The sequence below is a fragment of the Antechinus flavipes genome, chromosome 1, assembly GCF_016432865.1.
Source record: "Antechinus flavipes isolate AdamAnt ecotype Samford, QLD, Australia chromosome 1, AdamAnt_v2, whole genome shotgun sequence".
NCBI classification, from domain to species: Eukaryota; Metazoa; Chordata; class Mammalia; order Dasyuromorphia; family Dasyuridae; genus Antechinus; species Antechinus flavipes.
In genome coordinates, this window is record NC_067398.1 from 638,863,440 (window position 1) to 638,886,586 (window position 23,147).

The 23,147-nt window shown below is 34.5% G+C and overlaps 1 protein-coding gene across 3 annotated transcripts in view; it reads right to left on the reverse strand.

The window, feature by feature from the left end:
• The window catches only part of TRAPPC9 (trafficking protein particle complex subunit 9), a 1,007,235-nt gene that overhangs the window by 361,386 nt on the left and 622,702 nt on the right, over positions 1 to 23,147 (reverse strand). For all 3 annotated transcript variants that reach the window (XM_051971143.1, XM_051971142.1, XM_051971144.1), the window contains one exon: positions 646 to 799. In XM_051971143.1, coding sequence (XP_051827103.1) covers positions 646 to 799 — 154 coding nt within the window. The remainder of the gene's footprint in view (positions 1 to 645; positions 800 to 23,147) is intronic.

A 23,147-nucleotide genomic window follows, 5' to 3' on the forward strand; every position in this document is an offset into this window, starting at 1 on the left:
TGATTAGAATTCCCACGATTAAAATTTTAAAATAAAAATTCAACAGGGGTTGAAGAAACATTAGAGATTATCTAGCCCAATCTCTTTATTTGAGAGATTATGACACTAAAGGCAAAAATGCCTAAACAGTTTTTCAATAGCCATACAACCAGTAGTAGGGTTTTTGTCTTGGTCAAATGCTCTTTTCCCTTTACAAGGCAGCCTCCCCTCCCTAAAGCCATAGAGAAGACAAATGACTATTAGAATCAGAGAATTTCAACACTGGAAAAGACCTCAGAGGCATTCCAATGTAACATATACCTGAATAGAAATTCCCTTGACAACAAATTACTAAAACCAGAATTGGCAATAATTAGTTTTCTCTAAATCAAAGAGACTATAAAACCCCCAAAATCAATATTTCATTATATGCAGCCTTAAAAGTGTTATGATTTAAAGAAAAAAAAAAACATTTATTTTTTGCAGATCTCCCCATCATGACATTTCTGGGCTATTTATAATATAAGCAATAGTTAGAAATCTATAATTAAATAGCTTATTTGGTTTCCCTTTCAAGAACCCGAACACTTATAAAATTGGTATTAAATTACTCAGTAAACTGCTATTTTTCATTAACAATCCATTTTGTCACCTCTCAAAGGATATGATATTCCAGTGGATGTCCAACTTGCTGTTGATCTCCAGACCCCGAGCTTCCTGCCTCTCCTCTTCAAGCTGTTTGGGGTTTGTAAACTGAGTCCTTTCTGCAGGAGACTCTGGGAAACTTTCAAAATTGAACTTGTCTACTTGAATCGCCATTCTGCAAGAAGGGATAGCAGGAGAAAAACAAAAGAAGAACAAATCAGAAAAATTATTTCCCCTAAATAAATTGGTCAAAATCAGCATTAGACAATATGATGAATTGTTATGACTATTCACAGAATGAGATAATTTGAAATTTAGAAGGGACTTCATTGGCAATCTAGACCAACCCATAAGTCACAACAATTCCCATAAAACATACAAAAACTGATTTTCATGTCTTTACTTGAAGACCAAGGGGGAAAAAAGAATACCTCTCAAGATATTCCATTTCTCTTTTATTAATTCATAGCATTCATTTAAATAATAAGAAATAATACAACTACCAATCATGCCTTGACCTTTAAATTGGGACAGCTGAGATCCTACTTGGAAACTAAGATACAATTAAAAATTCACACATGGAAGCTGATCTGTGTTTAAAGGAAACACCAAAAGTTCCTCAGAGTAATCTCCATTTTGCAAAGAAATAAAAGAAACTTCACCTTACATGCTTCATATATTTCAAAGATTCATGATTTTGTTAGTGTGGGTAGCACTCCCTCTGACAGAAATCATAATTCAGCAACAATAAAAACAGTGATAGCAACCAATATAAACATATTATTTAAAGGTTTATAAAGCTCTCTCCTTGTAACCATAATATTAGGTGAGAAGTTCGATATTATTATGCCCTTTTGTCCTTGAGATAAAGGACTTTCCAGCAGTCACCAAAACTATTTGGTATTGGCTAAGAAATAGATAAATTGATCAGTGGAATAGATTAGGCTCACAAGACAAAATAGTCAACTATAGCAATCTAGTGTTTGACAAACCCAAAGATCCTAACTTTTGGGATAAGAATTCATTATATGACAAAAACTGCTGGGAAAACTGGAAATTAGTATGGCAGAAATTAGGCATTGACCCACACTTAACGCTGTATACCAAGATAAGATCAAAATGGGTCTATGATTTAGGAATAAAGAATGAGATTACAAATAAATTAGAGGAACATAGGATAGTTTACCTCTCAGACTTGTGGAGGAGGAAGAAATTTGTGACCAAAGATGAACTAGAGATCATTATTGATCACAAAATTGAAAATTTTGATTATATCCAAATTAAAAAGCCTATGTACAAACAAAACTAATGCAAACAAGATTAGAAGCGAAGCAACAAACTGGGAAAACATTTTCACAGTTAAAGGTTCTGAAAAAGGCCTCATTTCCAAAATATATAGAGAATTGACTCTAATTTATAAGAAATCAAGCCATTCTCCAATTGATAAATGGTCAAAGGATATGACCAGACAATTTTCAGATGATGAAATTCAAGCTATTTCCACTCATATGAAAGTATTCCAAATCACTATTGATCAGAGAAATGCAAATTAAGACAATTCTGAGATACCACTATACACCTGTCAGATTGGCTAAGATGACAGGAAAAAATAATGATGAATGTTGGAGGGGATGCGGGAAAACTGGGACACTGATGCATTGTTGGTGGAGTTGTGAACGAATCCAATCATTCTGGAGAACAATCTGGAATTATGCCCAAAAAGTTATTAAACTGTGCATATCCTTTGATCCAGCAGTGTTACTTCTGGGCTTATACCCCAAAGAAATACTAAAGAAGGGAAAAGGACCTGTATGTGCCAAAATGCTTGTGGCAGCCCTATTTGTAGTGGCCAGAAACTGGAAAATGAATGGATGCCCATCAATTGGAGAATGGCTGGGTAAATTGTGGTATATGAATGTTATGGAATATTATTGTTCTGTAAGAAATGACCAGCAGGATGAATACAGAGAGGCTTGGAGACACTTACATGAACTGATGCTAAGTGAAATGAGCAGAATCAGGAGATCATTATACACTTCAACAACGATACTATATGAGGATGTATTCTGATGGAAGTGGATATCTTTGACAAAAAGAAGATCTTACTCAGTTTCAATTGATCAATGAGGGACAGAAGCAGCTACATCCAAAGAAAGAACACTGGGAAACGAATGTAAACTGTTTGCATTTTTGTTTTTCTTCCTGGGTTATTTTTACCTTCTGAATCCAATTCTTCCTGCGCAACAAGAGAACTGTTCGGTTCTGCAAACATATGTATTGTATCTAGGATATACTATGACATAATTAACATGTATAGGACTGCTTGCCATCTGAGGTAGGGGGTGGAGGGAAGAAGGGAAAAAGTCAGAAGAGAAGTGAGTGCAAGGGATAATGTTGTAAAGAAATTTTTTTCAAAATAAAAAAAAAGTTTTAAAAAGCATATACTTGGGGGAAAAAAGAAAAAAAAAAGAGATAAAGGACTTTCTAAAAGTTCACAAAGACAGGTTTCAAACCCAGATATCCCAACTTCTATGGAAGTACTCTTTTTATTATACCATATAAGACCATAAGTCTTTTTTCTTTTCTACCTTTTTGAATTCCTCCCTACTCTTTAAATCTTAAAATTAATGCTACCTAATGCCTCCTAAAGTTTCTGATGCTCCTCAGTGGGTAACATTTTTTCCCAGGACATTTTGATTGCACTTCTCTGATGCATTTATAGTATAAAAGTATATTTACTTTGGTCTCAGGAAGCAGCTAGTTAGCACAATAGACGAGTGCTGGCCTTGGAATCAGGAGAACTCGAGTTCAAATCATACCTCAGACACTTAACTAGCTGCACAACTCTAAACAAGTCACTAAAACTCAGCCTCAGTTTCTTCACCTATAAAGCAGGAATAATATCACTTGCTTCATGGGGTTTTTATGAAAAGCAAATGAGATAACATATGTAAAATACTTTCCAAGCCTTAAAATTCTATATAAATGATAGCTATTATTGTTAACTTCACTTATAAATGGGGAAGAGTGAAAGATCTAATTGATGCAGGATATCAGGATGGAAAGGATTTATATCTTATAAAATACGAGTAATTATGTAATATTATGTATTTTAAAGTTACTTGTCTTAAAAATGGCTCAAAATAATATTACAGGTAAGAACCATGAACAGGGTTATCATGCCATTGATAGAAGGATCCATGAAACAGTTATCGGCCAAGATATCTCATATTCAATTCAATAAACATTTAGTTAGTACCTACTAATGTGCAAAACTCTGTCCTAGGAACTAGAAATATAAAAAAAAATTAAAAATAAAAACTTGCAGAATGGATAGCATGTTGGAATCATAAGGACCTGAATTTAAATCCCACCTTATATACTTACTAACTGTATGGCCTGGGCAAGTAATTTAACCTCTGTCAACCTTAGTTTCTTTTATCTGTAAAATAGGAAGTAATAATAGCATCTACCTCATAGGATTTTTATGAAGATCAAATTAAATGATATTCATAAAGTGCTTCATAAACATTAAAGTATTACATAAATGTTAGTAATACTAATGGTTGTCTAATTCTAATAGAAGTACATCTGATTTGTGATTTTATTGGTAAATGTAACTCCCAGATAAAGAAACTCTGTTAATGCTGGCTGGCACCTTGTTTGTAAATTAATGTATCAGAGATGTTAAGTAGCTTTGCAAATATGTATCAAAAGCTTTTTACTCATGGGCAAAGAAAACAGTGTTAGATTTGAAGGCTGGGGTGGAAAGAGGAGCTATGGGGTATACATAAAAAAAACCAACTTTGTGTCTCTAATAATCTAATCACTCTTTTCGAAATCTTCAGTAATTTGACTTCTGACTTTAAACTGAAACTGATCTCTCCAGTGTTGCCAATGTCCCTCTTCCATCCATCGAGAAGGTAAGCAAAGTCATGCAAAACATATTTCCATATTAGCCATTGGGGGTTAAAAAAAGAAAGAAAGAAAGAAAAAGAAAGTGAAAAAATATGCTTTCATCTGTACTCGGAGTTTATCAGTACTTTCTCTGGAATTGGATAGCATTTTTCAGCACTCCTTTGGAATTGTTTTGGATTATTGTCTTGATCAGAGTAGATAAATCCTTTATAGTTGATCATCATTACAATGTTGCTGTTTCTGTGTACAGTGTTCTCCTGGATCTGCTCATTTCACTTTGCATCAGTTCACATGTTTTCTCAAGTTTTCCTGAAACCAGCCTCCTCATCATCTCTTTAGTTTTCTATCACAATTATATACCACAGTTTGTTCAGTCAATCCCCACTTGTTGAACATTTCAATTTCCAATTCTGTTACCACAAAAATAGCCGCAATAACTTTCTGAACATATAGGTCTGACCACTCCTTCTTAGTCCCCTTTGGGACCATCAATCATGTCTCACTTGCTAATTATTAATTCCCCCATCTCTGTCCTGACCCTCTTCTCTAGGCTCTCTATACTATCTAACTTGGTGATCTCATCAGCCCCTATGAGTGTAATTAACATTTCTATGCAGATGATTCTTGGTTCTTTAAATCCAGCACCAGACTCTCTTGAGCTCCATTATGACCCTAGTAGCTGTCAAGTGACCAATTCAAATCGGATATTTTATAGGCTACTTCCATTCAGCATAATAAGCTCTCTACTGATTTCTTCACCTTTGTCTTACATGTAGAGGTGACCCATCTTTACCAAGGAAAATCCTTTTAGGAGCACCCTTAATTTCATTCCATCCCATCTTCTATATAGCAAATTGTCCCCTTTATCATCTATATTCTGTTACTAATCTTCAATTTCTTCTTGTCATGAGGCTGCTTAGCAGCATGCTATTGACCAGGTTACTCAGATCTTCCTTTTTCAGAAAAAATTCTCAGCTGATCCAACCAACTACACTAGCTGTCATTGTATATGTTCTTCCCCTTTTCAGCTAAACTTCTAGAAAGGGCCACCTATATTCTGTACCTCCACTTCCTTTCCTCTAACTCTTTTCTTAACTCTCTGCAATCTGGCTTCTGACCTTAACATAAAACTGAAATTGCTCTTCCCAAAGTTGCCAATATTCACAACTTGCACATCTAATAGAATTTTCTTAATCTTTTTTTTGTTCTCTCTGTAGTTTTTGACACTACAGAGCATCCTTCTTTTTCTGAATACTCTCTCAACTCCAGGTTTTTGTGACATTGTTCTCTTTTAGCTTTCTTTTTAACTGCTCATTTTCAGACTTCTTTACTAGATTTTCATCTAGATTTTCCTACTAATCATTGGTCTCCCAAAGGCTCCCTTCTCTTCTCCCTCTCTATTATCTTACTTTCTCACTCCTATTTCCAGTTTCCCCATTACTATAGAGAGTATTATTTATTTTCCCTGTTTCTTTCTCATCTCCTAACACATTCACCTCTCATATCCAACTGGCTGCCAAGTCCAGTTATTTCTATCATCAACATATCCCTATTTATATCTGTTCACTTCTTTTCTTTAAGGCTTAGATCAGGAGCAGCTAGTGGAGCATTGGATAAAGCACCAGCCATGAAGTCAGGAGGACCTGAGTTGTCCTCAGACACTAAGTGGGCAAGTCACTTAACCTTGATTGCCTCAGCCAAAGGGGGAAAAAAACTTAGCTCAAATCATACTTTTGAAAAAAGTCACTGTCTTTCCAATTGTTAGTATCTTCTCTCTGAATTACCTACAACTTATCCTGTATATATAATGATTGTATGATCTCCCCTACTGAAATGTTTCTTCTTGAGGACAGAATCTGCTTTTTATATTTATTTCCCCTGAACTTAAATACATTTGCTTCTCACTTATCAAGGTTTAATAAATATTGGTTTATGAATTTCTGACATGTCCAAAACAGAAAACCCTTGCCGAAGAGGCAACCTTTTACAAACTACTTTCTTCCTTTTGAAAGCAATGCCAACTTTCTTACTACTTAAGCTCAAAATGTCAGTGTCATGTTCAGCTTTTTACTCTCAAGCAATATAACTATCTAATGACTTATCAAACCTTAATGTTTCTTTGTCTATAACATCTCTCACATATACTTCCATCTTCCATTCACAAAGTCAGCATGTAATTTAGACCCTCATCATCTCTTTCCTGGACTAACATAATGGCTTCCTAAATGATATTCATACTCCCTAATCTCTTCCTAGTCCAATCATCCCCAGTCCCATCAACCACAAAGCTATTTTCCCAAATAATACCCCTGACAGTGTAATTTTCCAACCAATAATATTTAATGGCTATTTACAATCTCAAGGACCAAATATAAATTCCTTTGATTGTTATTTAAAACTCTTAACATATTTTTTACCATCTTTACACATTACCCTTCATGCATTTTATTGTTAGCCATACTGGTCCACTTGTCCCTTCACTTTGCCATATCAATATTGCCTTTCCCTACTCCTGGTCAATATGTTTTTGCTCTTAATTCCTATCTTATTCAATGCTCGCTTTACTTTATATATCATCCATTAAAATATAAGCTCACTAAGGTCAGAAGATGTTTTTAAATTTACTTCTTTTTATCTCCAGTATCTAGCAGAGTTCCTGGCAGATAATAAATTTATATCATGCACTTGCCAATTAACTGACTAATATGACAACAATATGAACACTGGAATGAAAAGAAGAAAATTCGTGTTTGAATCTAAGTTTTGCACATTTCATCGTATGCTCTAGAGCAAGTCAGTGCTTCCTTTACAGCATTTCTTCCTATGCAGGGAGGGAGCTATAAGGAAAAGATTACTGGAACTAAAATTTTAGATCTGGGATTGAATCTTAGCTCTGCTATTTACTAGATTTACTGATCATTAGCAAACTAGTTAGCCCCATTGAGTATTTTATTATACATTTGTAAAATGAGGGGGTGGAACTAGATGAACTTCAAGTTCTTCTGGCTCTTCCCTAAAATGACATTCTATACCCCTTAGGTCTCTGAGCTTCAATATTCTAGATTTCACTAAAAACTCTTAATGTTTTCTATTCTGAACTCAAACAGTTTGTTTTAAGATTCCTTCCATATTTTACTTTCTACAATTCTAAATTTAAACTCACAAAAGAGATATCAATAGTTTTCTCAATCTAGGTTCTGTATCAATAAATCATTCCATCTCAGAGAACCACTTATAGTAATATGTGAAAACTCTTGTGGACACATGAATTTGTGCAGGTTCATAGGGATTACTTTGATTTAGTAGCAAACAGGAAACTTGGTTTCCCGCCTCCTCTAAAAAAAGTAGATATTTTCCATCCTTCTAAATATCGATGTAAAACATGGAATTACCCTAAAGATAAAGGTCAGAACATTTCCTGTTTCACTAAAAAGGTCAAGATAAGTTCAAGACAAGACCTCTACTAGGAAACCCAAAAGGAACTAATGGCTTTCACCTTTCAATCACTTAAAAATGTATTCAAATAAAGTTTTCTCCTTTTTTCTCCAAAAGGTAGTTCCAGGAATATGTTTAAAGCAAAATTGTAAGTCAACTGAGAAAAGGTTACATTAGAGTGGTCCTTATTTCTGTGATACTTCTTGCTATAATATTTTGATTAATATCACTCATGTAGGAGTAATACTGTAATAATCCTTGATGTTTACATGATATTTGGTGTTGCAAATTTTCTCATTGGTCCTGTTAGCAACCACGTGTGACAGGTAGTCTAAGTTTTATTCCCATTTTATTAATGAGGAAACTGAATTTATAGAGGTAAAATAACTTACTCTAAATCACAAAGCTAGAACTTGAAACAACGTTTTCTGACCCTGGACTTAGAATTATTTCTTATTCAAGAAGATATGAATTTAAATTCTGCATTTAACAGAATTAATTATTATGTGACTTGGACAAGTCATTCAACTTCTCCAAATTTCATCTCACTTATCTGTAAAATGAGGCTAATACATATAGTTGTTCTCTAAAGGCAGTTTTGAAATTCACATGAAATTTAAAAAATAAGTTTCATAAATATTAAAGTGCTATAAGGAAGTTAACGATAACTATGGCTGTTTGTTTCCATTAAACTGGATTTATTCTTCTTAGCCTGACAAGGGACAACTATCACCAATATTAGGTGGATTTCAGCTCATCATAAAGACATTTTAACACTTGGAGTTATCTAACAAAGAAAAGAGATGTGTACTTTTGAGATGGTGAATTCCCAAACACTAGAGGTCTTCAAGGAGACAACAACTACATCAAAAGCATGCAATATAGCAGAGATTCATGTACTGAAGGAGAAATGAAGCTAAAGGATCCAGAAAAAAACCAGCATGGTGTAATAGAGGAAAAAAAAAAAAACTAGACTGGGGTTTAGAAAGACCTAGCTAAGAGTGTGACACCTGGAAAGTGTCAACATCTTGGTATTCATAAAAAGAGAAGACTGGATACCATGACTTACAAAATTGTTTCTAGCTCTTAATCTGTGATTCTAGTTTCCAATCTTTCTTTCCAGTTTGAGAGTTACTTCATGTTAAAGATATGAGAATTAAGGATTACTGAGCTGCTGTTAATAATTTAGTTTTTGTAAGCTTTTAAGTTGATACATATATGGCAAAATGCAATGGTTTCAAATCTGAGAGGGAGTGAGTAGTAAACAGAACAATGGGCCAGCAGAGAGAAGAATTTTTCCAAACTGGGGGATTCTTGGCTATGTGTTGCCATAAATCATCTAAACAACAACAATCCAATATGTTGGAAGCTTTCTTCTGATCTCTTAAGATGTCAAGGTCAATGATATGTACTCAAGCTGTCTTTCATTTTAAATACATCACTAAGTCAACCACTTTGCTAATGTTTGATAGCACCTTTCATTCCACTTCTTCCATAGAAGCCATCCTTGTAATAAGCGTCAGAGTATTTATCTCCACTATTTCCATTATTCTTTGGGTTATTTATAATCTGAATTCTTCCAATTCATTAAATTCAATAAGAATTTATTAGGTGCCTATTATTTAGCACAGATACTGTGGTAAGTGCTGAGGACACAAAACCAGTAACTAAACAAGTCATTTCCTCCCTCAACTAAATTATATGCTCTTGAAAAAGTATAATGTTCAATGATTTGTAGCAACAATGCATGTATAATATTGATGTTAAAAAGATTTCTGTGACTGAGAAAACTGTGATCACTGTAATCACTTGGAAGTTTCACAAATGTGATCTAGCCTAATCTTGTTTTCTGATTCAGTTCTGAGCACTTATGCAATGGACGCTTTACAAAGTTTCCTGATAGACTAAGAAATAAGTGGAGGTTTTAAAATATATCTTTTCCTTCCATAATGGATGACTGGGTTAATATCTTATCTATTACTTCTGATTTTGTTCAATAATATCAAAAAGGAAATCAACCAATAATAATAAAATGAAACAATATCAACTACCATCATTTAGAACAAGAATTAAATGTTATAGATACGAATATACTTGACTGAAGAGATCTGAGTTTCTAGATAATCTGAACTATGAAATCAAATATTAGAAAGACTCTGTTTCTTTCCTTGAAATGCAAAGTTACTTTTTCCAATTCAGATTTCCTTAAGAAGGTACAGACTCTAAGCCTCAGTAGATACTGCCATTCACTTTTTATTTATTTTTCCTTTTCTGAAATGTGAGATAATAGAAGGATTATGCTGGTCATGAGTCAACAGCAGAGCATTCTCTGATTTCAATAATTCAAATATAAGAGGGAATGAAAAGATATTAGCAATAAAATGTGAGAAGATTATCCTTGAAATGAAAAGAATGTGAGGAAGATTTCTAGCACACTGGTTGCATCATCTGTGCAGGATTTATGAAAAGACATTGTCAAGAATGGAATAAGATAAATAGAAATGAAGAAGTTATGACCTATTTAAGTGAAGGAAGTAGTCACACTGAAGAAATCCATCAATGCATCAACACATGTGCCTGATATACCCATTTTATTAATTCAAGACACACTATGGCAAAATAATGAATAAATAGGTAGTCAATATAGAGCTCTATAGATTGCTCCTTCTGTCTTCATTATGGATTACAGATACTGATAATCATATCCTGACAAAAAGAAATTTATAGTATCTCAGTGATGGAGTGATCAGGCGTTTCATCAGTGATTGGGGGAGGAGGAGAAGAAAAAAGAGGAAGTAGCTACTGTACAGGGACAGGTTGATGGAGAAGAAGAATTTGGATTTCTAGTAGATTTCCAGATTCTACTGCGTTAGTCTTCTGCTCTTTCTCAATGAAAATGTAAGTGTGAATATTGGCTATTCTAATCATTGCTGTGGAGATAGATATACTGGTGGTATTAGTGGATAAGTAATCTCACTTTGGGGAATTTTAGATATTGGCTCTGCTGTCCTGTATTCTTTAGGAAATGATGACAGATCTTTTAATGTCTCTGGAAGTACTAAGCTAAGCAGATGATTTCTTGGATGGTTGTACTTGCTGCTGGTACTTCTGTCCTGAATATGTGAGTGTTCAGAAATTGTGACTGCTCTGACTGCTAGGCTGAGGGCACTTAATGTGCTGATCAGGAAATGGCGGTCCTTGTAACTAATGAAGAGTATCATTAAGCATCTGCTATTTGCCTTCAAATAATGATCTTCTAATATATATCAACAGCTATATCTTAAATAAATTGTTGCTACTACTTCCTACAAACTGGTGTTACTTTTCCATGCTGATATTTAAAAATTGCACAAAAGGATTCTTACTCACATAGCTGATATCTTTATACAGAAGACAATATCATTAAGAGATCTGTTCAAGATCATAAAGATAGAAGGTGAAACAGTGGGGATCAAATTCAGTTCTTCTGACTCCAAATTCAATGATATTTCTATTATATTATGATACTTCTTCATTCAGAAGCCATCTCTTTCTCTTTGAACCTGTCAATGCTCACCAGACATTTCCAATGAAGCAAGCCAAATTCTAATTTGTAATATGGCTATTTGTCCTCATGATTACCTATCTCAATTTGATTGCAAATTTGTTAAATCAACTTATTTACGTTTACCTCTCCAGGATCCTGTGCTGTGTTTTATCTGTAGTAGATACTTAAAAATGCTTATTTAAAATTAATTTTGTTGAATTCCAGCATTTGCACAAAAACATTACAATAATGGATTACATAAATATGTGTTTTACTTATATTACCTCACTTGATAGTCATAACTCTATGAAATAAATAATTAGTCAAATTTTTATACCATTTTAAAGTTCATAAAGGTTTTTACTCATAACAGCTAAGTTAAGCATTACAAATATTACACACACACACACACACACACACACACACACACATACACACACACACACACACCAGATAGAAATAGAAATTAAGGTTAGGAAAACTTCAACCTAAAGTCTCACAGCCAGACATACAAAACCAGGACTTAAACCCAGATCCTTTAATTGGATTGCTCTTTCAAGTACACTCCAGAGACTCCAACGGGCTCATTGTTAATAACAATGTTATCTAGTGTGCTTAAACAGATAAATGTACATAGACACTTAGCAAAAGAAGGCTTTGGTTACAAAGAAGTCTTCTTTACCTTGCAAATGTTGATAGGTTCTTGGAAGAGATAAGAGTTTTAATAAAACACGAGAGATCTGCATGAAAAGGATGAATTATGCAAAACAATATTCAAGGCCATAGATACTCATGAGGGAAAGGAGAACTCTGCTTCCTTCTGTGCTCTAATGGATAACCTTGCTGGTGATCAGAAAGGGGAACTGACAAGACTTTTAATGAATAATGAAACAATCATGTTTTGAGGCCATTCACTTTGGTCCTAAAATGAGCCTGTCTGCCCATGACAGTTGTTTGAAGTAAAGTAAGGTATTACTGGCATGCAAATAGAATAAAATACAAATGAGTAAATGAGGAAGAAAAAAGGCCAGCCTACTAACTACTGATGAGGCATCAGAACAGCTGGATGTCACTCATCAAAGTCACTTAAGGAGAACAGGGATTGGCACAGTCTTAAAAGCAGAAGGTGACAAGAGTGATTAAAAAAAAATCACAGGACATCAGACAGAAAGGACATAAGATAGCCTCTATTCCAATCATTGTCCAAAGAATGAATGTGATTTGCATAAGCCACATACTAAATAAGCCGTCAAGCTGGAAACCTCCTAAGACAGTACTGTAAAAGACAAAGTTAATGATATGCAAAAATGAAAAGGCATTTGGGAAAAAAACATAACTAAGTAAAAGCATATAATGTAGAGGGTGGGGGAATGTGTCAGGGAAAAAAGTTGTATGCAATCATTTCCATAACTGTAGAAGTTCTCAACATGAAAAGCAGAACTAATACTAAGAGACCATACAATGTTGCATTTCCAGACAAAATAGCCCAAAACGATCCACAAATAACAATTATCATTATTATTAGTGGTCTACAAAGTGTTTTGCTTGCAAAAGTTCTGTAAGGTAGGCAGTATAAATGTTATCATCGTCTCTTTTTATAAATGAGCAAGTGAAGTCTCTGAATAGTTTGAGTGACTTTTCTAAGATCACAGACAATATACTAAGAGCAGTATAGAAATCAAGGCCCAGGTGAAGTCCATTCTCTCCATTGAAATCTTCACCATTTACTTTCATATACACTCATCTCTCCCTTCCTTGAACATCCACAGACAGCATTTAAACTTTTGTACTACACACCTTAGTACTTGATCACCTACCATCTCATATTGTTCTTTATTTCAGCTATATGAGTCTTCCTAACTCCACACTGTGAGGCAGGCAGAGGCATTTCAGTCACAGGAGAGTTAGAATCACAAGAGAATTTAGCCCAGCCCCTCATTTTATAGCTGAGGAAAGTAGGTAACAAGAAGGGAAATGATTTCACTGAGTCACAGACACAGAAATGAGTAGAATCTTAGAGATCATTTAGTTCAAAGATGAGGCTTAGAAAAGTTCAGTCCTTTACTCAAGGCTGCAGAGGGAAGCAGTTGCAGAACCAGAAATGAATCCAAGTGATTCATTATCCCATAGCTACATGTGAGATGAAGGCCCTTGCCCAAGGTGACAGAGCTGATGAAGAACAGGGGCAGAACATATTAATAGGACTACCAGTAATTTAGGTTTGACTCAAATCTCTGCCTCTTACCTCCTTTCCCATCCACAGAAAGTTACTTAAACTTGCCTGGTTTCAGTTTCTTTATAGACAGATTGCATGATTCCTGGTCTAGATCTATGATATTAAAATCTGTGAATTAAGTTCTTAACCTCTCTTAATTTTCTCAACACTACAAACTTAAATTATCTACTTACTTTCAAAGAGGTCTTTGATTCTTTTATTTTTCTCTAATAGGACCTCTATCACAGACTCCACAAACGCTATTCTATTTATTTATTTATTATTATTATTTTTTTATTATTTTTATTTTTTAATAACTTTTTATTGATAGAACTCATGCCAGGGTAATTTTTTACAGCATTATCCCTTGCATTCACTTCTGTTCCGATTTTTTCCCTCCCTCCCTCCACCCCCTCCCCCAGATGGCAAGCAGTCCTTTACATGTTGAATAGGTTACAGTATATCCTAGATACAATATATGTGTGCAGAACCGAACAGTTTTCTTGTTGCACAGGGAGAATTGGATTCAGAAGGTATAAATAACCCGGAAGAAAAACAAAAATGCAAGCAGTTTATATTCATTTCCCAGTGTTCTTTCTTTGGGTGTAGCTGCTTCTGTCCATCTTTGATCAATTAAAGCTCTCTTTATCGAAGAGATCCACTTCCATCAGAATACATCCTCAAACAGTATCGTTGTTGAGGTATATAATGATCTCCTGGTTCTGCTCGTTTCACTTAGCATCAGTTCATGTAAGTCTCGCCAGTCCTCTCTGTATTCATCCTGCTGGTCATTCCTTACAGAACAATAATATTCCATAACATTCATATACCACAATTTACTCAACTATTCTCCAATTGATGGGCATCCTTTCATTTTACAGCTTCTAGCCACTACAAACAGGGCTGCCACAAACATTTTGGCACATACAGGTCCCTTTCCTTTCTTTAGTATCTCTTTGGGGTAGAAGCCCAGTAGAAACACTGCTGGATCAAAGGGTATGCACAGTTTGATACTTTTTGAGCATAGTTCCAAATTGCTCTCCAGAATGGCTGGATGTGTTCACAACTCCACCAACAATGTATCAGTGTCCCTGTTTTCCCACATCCCCTCCAACATTCCGCATTATCTTTCCCTGTCATTCTAGCCAATCTGACAGGTGTGTAGTGGTATCCCAGAGTTGTCTTAATCACAAACGCTATTCTAAACCATTTTCTCTGTCTTCAAGATCCCTTATATCATCTCTTCTTGTCAAGGAAGTAATCTTATCTCCTAATTACTGACAAGTAATTTACTAATTTACTGAGAGAAGATGGCCTTCTCTCTACCTTCTTCTCTCTTCTAACTCCAGCCCTCAATACTCTATCATCCTGTTTTTCATTCCCTTTGTCCTAGTCTCTAATGGAGATTTTTCCTTGCCAAGGTTGATTTCATTTATCTTCTTTCTCTTGTATCTTCCTATCTCCTGATTCTAGGAACTTGCCCCTAGAATGAATCCCTCTCTTTTATTCATTTTCAACCTCTCTATCTACTTGTACTTCAGAGTCATCCTTTGCTTTCTCATCATTATCCATATCCAATCAGGTGTTAAGTTTAATAAATACATCCTACTTGTACAGGATCTCTCCTGTCCACCCATGTTCTCTGCTTGTATATTTTGCTGTTGTTGTCATGTCTGACTCTTCATGACCCATTTGGAGTTTTCTTGGTAAAGATAATACAGTGGTTTATATCATTCTCCAGCTTATTTTGCAGAAGAGGAACTGAGGCAAACAGGGTTAAGGGACTGGTCCAGGATCAAACAGCTAGTAAGAATCTGATGCTAGAACTGAATTCAGGAAGTTGAGTCTTCCTGATTCTGAGCCTGGCATTCTATCCACTGTACCACCTAGTGTCTGCTCTATTCACACAATCTCTACTCTAATTCAGGCTCCCATGATCTATACTATTATAACCTCCTGAACTTAAATCTTCTTCAATTCATTGTCCAGGTAGTTGTTAACTTGATATTCCTAAAACAATTCACTTCTACTCAAATTAAAACAAAGCGAACACTTCAATAGTTATGTACTAGATCTTAAATAAATAAATAAATGATCTGTATCTTGGTATATAAAAACCTTCACGATCTGGCTCTCCTTCCACTTTTAATGTCTGATTTTATATTGCTTGCCTTCAAGCTCTCAGCAGTTTCCATGACACAACATTTCATCTTTGCCCTTAAAGATAATTCCTAAGTAATTCCCAATGTGTAGTACTGCCTCCCCCTTCATCCTTTCTAGAATCCCTAGCTTTCTTCAAATTACAGTTCAATTGCTATCTTTTATAAGAACTCTTTCTCTATTTCATGAGTTATTAGCACATTCTTCCACATGAAGCCAATATTAAAACAATTTTTATATACTTATTTAACTGTGTACATGCCCTATATTCCTCTAGTAAAATGCAAGCTCTTTCAGATCACTACCTTTTTTTTTCTTTCTTTTTTTCCTACACTTGAGTCTAACCAGGGATTTGCAAACAGTCTAACCTGAGTCTAACCCAGGAATTTGGGAACAGTCATTTGATAAATGCTGAAATGAACTGAATTAAAAGTTAAGGTTCTTCATTATTAAAAAATATCACCTAGGAATATAACAATATTTTTTTCTCTCTTAAAAGAGAAATCACTTGTTGGTCTTTGAAACTCATGAGTTAAGTGTAATCATTGCTATCACTGAATGCCAATTTTTAGGTTTAATTTTGTGCCTGATTATAAAAATAAATGTCAACAGTTGGCACTTTAAAAAAAAATCTTATTTCTGAAAGCTCTATAAAAAAATGGATTCTTAATATCATGTCATATGACCAGTCTCTAAACAGCTGATAAAATCACTGGGGAAGTCATAATAATGATATTTCAATAAAAATCAAGGATCCAGATTTTTAAAAGCCTAGATATAATTACACGGAACTTTGATCTTGAGATAATTGATAGCTATATGGCGGCTATTTTAAATTACTATCTGCACCATGTGGATCTCTTTATTTGACTATGAAGAATATCATCCCATTTTATATTTTCTAATGAAATATGATTGTAAATAGAAATGACCTGGGCAGTCTGTAGGAATGATCTGGCTTTCTGAGTCCAAAGCTGACTTCATGAAGAAAAAGGATTAACATTGATATCTGAACCACAGAAAAGAAAAGATGCTGTTTTCATTAATCCCTTAAAGGTCAATTAAATTCATAAAACTGCATTTTTATAGTTAATTATTTATTTAAAATAATTGAAGTGAAGAGATAACCTTGCCTTGTAAAAGTCCAAGTTTCTGAAATTCAGCAAAAGCATCTTCAGTACCAACAAAATAAAAACCCTGGAGAGGTAGAAGAAAGTCTAGAGTGGCATGATAGGAAGTTGCTAATGGACTGGAAACTACTTAAACACAAACTATATCTCAGGCAGAAACCCAACATGAGATAGTGGAATGGTGATGGGACTAAGAATCACAAGACCCAGAGGTGTGTCACTTGTCTACCAATCTTCTGGAAGGCTGCAGAAGGTAGGTTACTTCAACATAGAGTAAGAGAATGTGAATGCTACATCAAGAAGGGGCTTTAAAATAACAAGTTTTATAATATGAAATTTAATAATCAGTAGTTAGAGCACTGGAACAGCAAAGTGGATAGAGTTTAAAAACTGGAGTCAGGAATATGCAATTTGAAATCTAGTCTTAGACATTACTAATTGTGTAGCCCTGGACAATCAACTTCAGTACCTATCTATAAAATGAAAATAATAACAACACCCTGGGTTGTTATGAAAATAAATGATAATATCTGATAAATGTTCTGCAAATATTTAAAGTTATAGCAATGCTAGTTGTTGTTATCATTTTAATAAGTTTTTACTTCTGATCTCCCCATTAGAATGTAAGCTCTTTGAAGGCAGGGACAATCAATACTTCTGCTTGTATTTGTTTTTCCAGTACTTAAAAGAGTTCCTGGCATGCAGTAAGCACTTAATAAGTGACTGTTCTTTCTATTTATCTATTCATCTACACTGAGGCATGTTATGGGCCAGAACTCTGAACTTGAAACAAAAGATTCTTACAAGGTACTAAGCCAGTAGATAGAGACAATAGTTATCTAATTTAGCATGGTTTAGAATGATTGATTTAATCTTACAAAGAGATGTTACGAGCTAGAACTTGAAACAAGGTACTAAGTAGAATTGAGGAGACAGTGGTTAAATTTAGTTTAGAATTGATTTATTCCTACAACAAATAATGGTTTCCTAGTGACATAATGATTGGAGTATACTCAGTGTGCAGCATATAAGCAAGAAGCTCTCAGGACCAGGAAGGCAGTTGCACTAGAAGCTCTCGGAGGCTGAGACAGATCATTCTATCTTCCACCTTTGTGGTGGCTAGAGGCTGAAACACAAACCTTTGGATTCAGAGACATTCAGAGAGATTTGGAGGGCAGAGAAGGAGGCAGGAGCTCAAGCCCATGGAACCAAAGAAAGAGATAGGCCTCTAAGAAAGCTAACTGGGCCCCAGGAAAGAAGACAAGATTTTGAAAGAGACAATAAAGGATTTGGACTGTACTTGTAGTGATTACTGCATTGAAATGAAGGCTGCCTCCAAAGACCCCCAAGGAAACCTCCACAGAGAACGTTTTAGAGAGAATATTACAGAGGTATTGTCAGGATAGGTAGAAGGAAAAAAGAAAGTGAACGAGTGATAGAGAAAAGAGCCAGAGAGGGAGAATAGAGAATATAGTGAGAATAGAGAATATACAGGAGGAGGAAGTAGTCAAGAGTCCAGTGATATACAGAGGATAAGCAGACTAAGGATTGAAAAAAGACCATTAAAGTCTAAGTTAACAATGGTAACTCTGGAAAAAGAAGTTTTAATTCAGTAGAAGTAGATACAGAGTTGGACCTGGAGACAGAAGTCTAAGTTGAGAATTCAGCCCAGACATTAGCTTTTTGATACCATCTGCCTCAAATTACTCAACGGTAAAATGGCAATAATAATAATAATAATAGCACTTACTTCCCAGGTAGGTTATAAGGATAAAATATGACAGTATTTGTAAAGTTCTTAGCATAGTGTCTAGCACAAAAGGTACTTAATAAATATTGGCTTCAATTTAATTATTGGGAAAGGACTTATATTGGGAGTTAGCAATTGACAAAGCTTGTAAGTAAAGGTAAAGTAGGATTGGAAAGGCAGGCGGTACAATGTCAGATTGAGATATGGGCAAGTAGAATATCAAGGCTTTAACACAATGTAAGAGATGGAATGAACAACTAGAGAACAGATCATCAAGGCAGAGCAACAATAAAGGGACTTGTCCATGGTCAATCTCATTGCAGATATAGGATTCAAACCTGAGAACCCAGCTCTAGTGATTTTTCATCACACCATACACACCATGTCTCCTAATTCATTTCTTACCATAACTCTTCCCAAACACACATATCCTCACACACAGATGTCACCAGTAAAATATTTAATGCCATTTTACAAATGAGTAAAAGAAGATAAAGTTTAAAGGTCACACAATCTGTGGCAAAGCTGGATTTGTAACTATGTAGACTGATTTTCAATTCAATAATCTTATTACCTGATGTTAATAATAGCTATAATTACTTCTGATATCTATTGTAGATTAACAATAAGTAATAAAATACCCTCACTGTGAGGAGCACACCAATTCTAATGAAGTCAATGAACTATTAAAATTCAACTTCATTATAAATGGGTTGAATCAAGCAAGGCACCCACACCCTGAAGAATAGGCTCCTGAATAAATCAGGAAAACTACAAAGTCTTGGATCCAGATTAGCAGTATATTTTAATTTAAAGTTAAAAGGCTTCTAATAGGTCGATAATTAAAATGTGCTCCAGAGAAATTAGTTTAAGAATTTTAGATCACAGTCACAATGCCCTTCCCAATATGAAGAAATCATAAAACATTAGAATTCAAAGAGATACTACATTTTAGCATGCTAACATACAGAGTATTATAGTTTAAAAGGTTTAGCCTCTCTCTGAACTAATAAGGAAAATGAGGTTCAGAAAGTTTAAAAATATTTTCCAAGACATTACAGCTGGAAAAAAGTCAGAGCAAGGAATTATGACTGCTACTTCAGTCTTCTTTTGTAAAACACCACACTTACCCTTCTCCTTTCATTATTGCAGAAGGATTATTAATTTATTTATTAATGGGCTTTACCTAATTTTCTTAAGAAAAAATATCTGGGGAAAAAAAAAAAAACACTGGATATTGTTTGCATTTAATGTTCCTCTACTTATGTTTCAACTCAAAGCAATATTTAATAAGCATATATTGTGTTCACAGTGCCAAACAAGGTGATGAAGATACAGAAACCAAAATATTAACTCTCTGGCTCTTAACTTGATTAAGTTGGCAAGTGGAGTGGTAAGAAAACAAAAGACAAACAAGGAAATATGAGATATATATAACATAAAAAGTTAATTTCAAGACAGGTAAGCATTTACAGCAGCTACCCTACAAGAAAACAATCTTCACTTAATTCAGTTTCCAGTGATTTCCCTGGGTAGTTTTCCCCAGGAGGGATTAACTATTTTAATGATGTACCCAATGACCACCACTGGACAGTCACCTTATCTAGGAGAAGAAACTAGGAACAAAACAATTGTTCCATTCAGAAAGGCAACTGAAAATAAATCTGACCACAATTTCATCTTACTTGCTTTTCCAACCCTGGATTCTGTGATGATAAAATCTTTAAATCCAAACCTTGACACAATCACATTCACAGCCCTCCCAAAATAATGATAGCAACAATAACTTTTCATCCTAATGTAGCATTTTAAGACTTCCATTTTCTTCACAACAAACCAGTGAAGGAAAAGGAAAAAGTCTTTTTAAAAGCCTACTATGTACAGGCATTGTGCTAAGAGTTTTAATAACATTATCTTAATGACGAAGATCATTCTTACGTTACTATTTTTATTTTGCAGATGAGAAAAATGAGGCCTAATATGGAGTGAAAAAAACAGGTTTCAATACGGTGGTCAACACCATTTTTATCCCTTCTATCTTTCTTAGCAATCCTAGCAAATTTAAATATTTGATCACCTAAGATAACATGTAAAGCTCTTTGCTAACATTAAAATACTATATAAATTCTAGTTATTATTAGTAGTAGTACTGGCAAAAGAGTTATATAAGGAAAAATAGGATTAGAAAGATAGAAAAGATAGAAATTTTAAATATATACTAGGTGTCAAGCACTATACTAAGTACTGGGAACCATAAGGATACAAGACAATACCATCCTTCAAGTAGCCTATGTTCTAATAGGGAAAGTCAACACATAAAGGGAGTACTAGAAAGAGAAAGAGAGCATGAGAGTAAGCGTATAGGGCTATGGTGAGACTAGAAATTATATAGCAATCTATTCTTCAGGTGAAGCACAGTAGAAAGGCTACATCACACCTAAGGCAAACATCTTGAGGATCCAGCAAAAAACAACCCTTTACAACATATACTCATTAAGCTTATACTCACTTTTCCCTCACACTCCACATGCACTGATAGGGAAGTATACAATAGACTTTTGGGGAGAAGGTTTATACCAACTTAAACTCCCATCTTAAATCACTATGTCTAAAAACTAAAATTAAGACTGAGTTACTGATATCAAATACTAATCAAGGAAGGGAGAAGGAAAAGCAAATTGATAGGAATCTGTAAACTATAGTCCAATGCCTGGGACATAGTAGATGTTCAACAAAACCTTGTTAAACTGAAGTCCTGGTCTAAATAAAGCTTACAACAATTAGTTATGCAAGGAATGCTTATAACCAGATGCTTGAACCTTCTTCCTCCATCTTCAACATCATGACACTGAAGAACAGAACAGTTTTCATGTCTTGCTTCAGAAATTACCTGAATTTATTAGGTTGCCCTCTTCCTTGTTTCAGGAAGAGAGAAGGTATGCTAGATGGGACTTAATGTCCCCAATATTTCCTTTCATATTCCTCAGAAAGTAAAAGTGCCTAAAGCATTAATGAATGGGTCTGAAACTTTAATAGTAATACTTACTGAGGTAGATGTACCTGGGCTTTGTAATTCCCTTAAACCTTGTTCTATATAAACCAAATTCTGGATCCCTTTTACATCATTTTAAAGTGCTACTATGCAAGTGCTTCTAAATATAAAGGATGTTGGGGTTTGGTATATACCTTACATAGGATCAAAAATGGCCATTCATGAAAGTGAGTTGTCTATTCGGGAGCTTCTTTTTGGGAAAAATATAGGGCTGCCAAGGCCACAGCATCTGTATAGAGTAACTCTTATACAATAATCCCTTCCACATTGTGGGAGCTAAAGGTATAGTGTCCCAATATTTGGAAAATATTTTTGGTTTTCCCTTTATACCAGAGAAATCTGAATTTTTTTTTCTTTTATGGAGTATTTATATTACCTTATTGTAAAATTTGGGGTATTTGGTCACAAGTTCTGTATTTTCTGCTGGTTTGGTGTGTGTGTGTGTGTGTGTGTGTGTGTGTGTGTGTATGGCGTCTGTAAAACTCCCAAAAAATTCCCATTTAATTCCTTATGTCAACCCACAATATGTTGAAACTATAATATATAAAGATCACAAGGGGCAAAGTTGATATGTAGAAGGGAACTGTATATAAAATGCAACTGAATCTAGCCTTCTTCAGGATAGATGTTGGTATCAGTAATGAGTGGTTGAAAATAAGTAAAGCACAGCAATAGTACTCAAGAATAAATATCTTATGAACATAATGTTTCAAGGTCTGAGCGAGGACCACACAAAGGGTGGGGATTTAGTAAAAAATAATCAACTAGTCAATACTTGTTAAACATCCAATGTGTACCAAGAATTAAAGCTAAAAAGACAAAAACAAACTATCTTGGTCTTCAAGAAGCTTAAGATGATTAGATTAGATGACATTTAATATTCCTTCCAACATATATAAGTAAATATAAATTACTTACAAAGTAAATCAAAGTAAGTTTGAAGATAGAGAGATCAACAGTCAAGTGAACAGGGGTGAGAGGAAGAGTTGGATTTGTTTATATGTAGTGGGGAAGATGCCAGTAGATAAACTAAAGTTTGAAGTGGGTAGGAATAATTAATCATTTTTACTGCCCCACCTCCAATTTATATTCTATTTATATCAACATTTGAATTTATCACAATAATTATGATAAAGATAATTATCAATACTATTTAGCTGAATATAGTGAAATACCACTTTGTTCATAATAATCAAGTGAGATAGAACCAACAAGTATTATTCTCCTTTTTATAGATGAGAAAACTGAGGCATGAAGAAGTTAAGTGCTTCCTTTATAGTTATACAACTACTATGTAACTTGACTTGGGCTCTATTCTTTCAACTGATGATTAATTC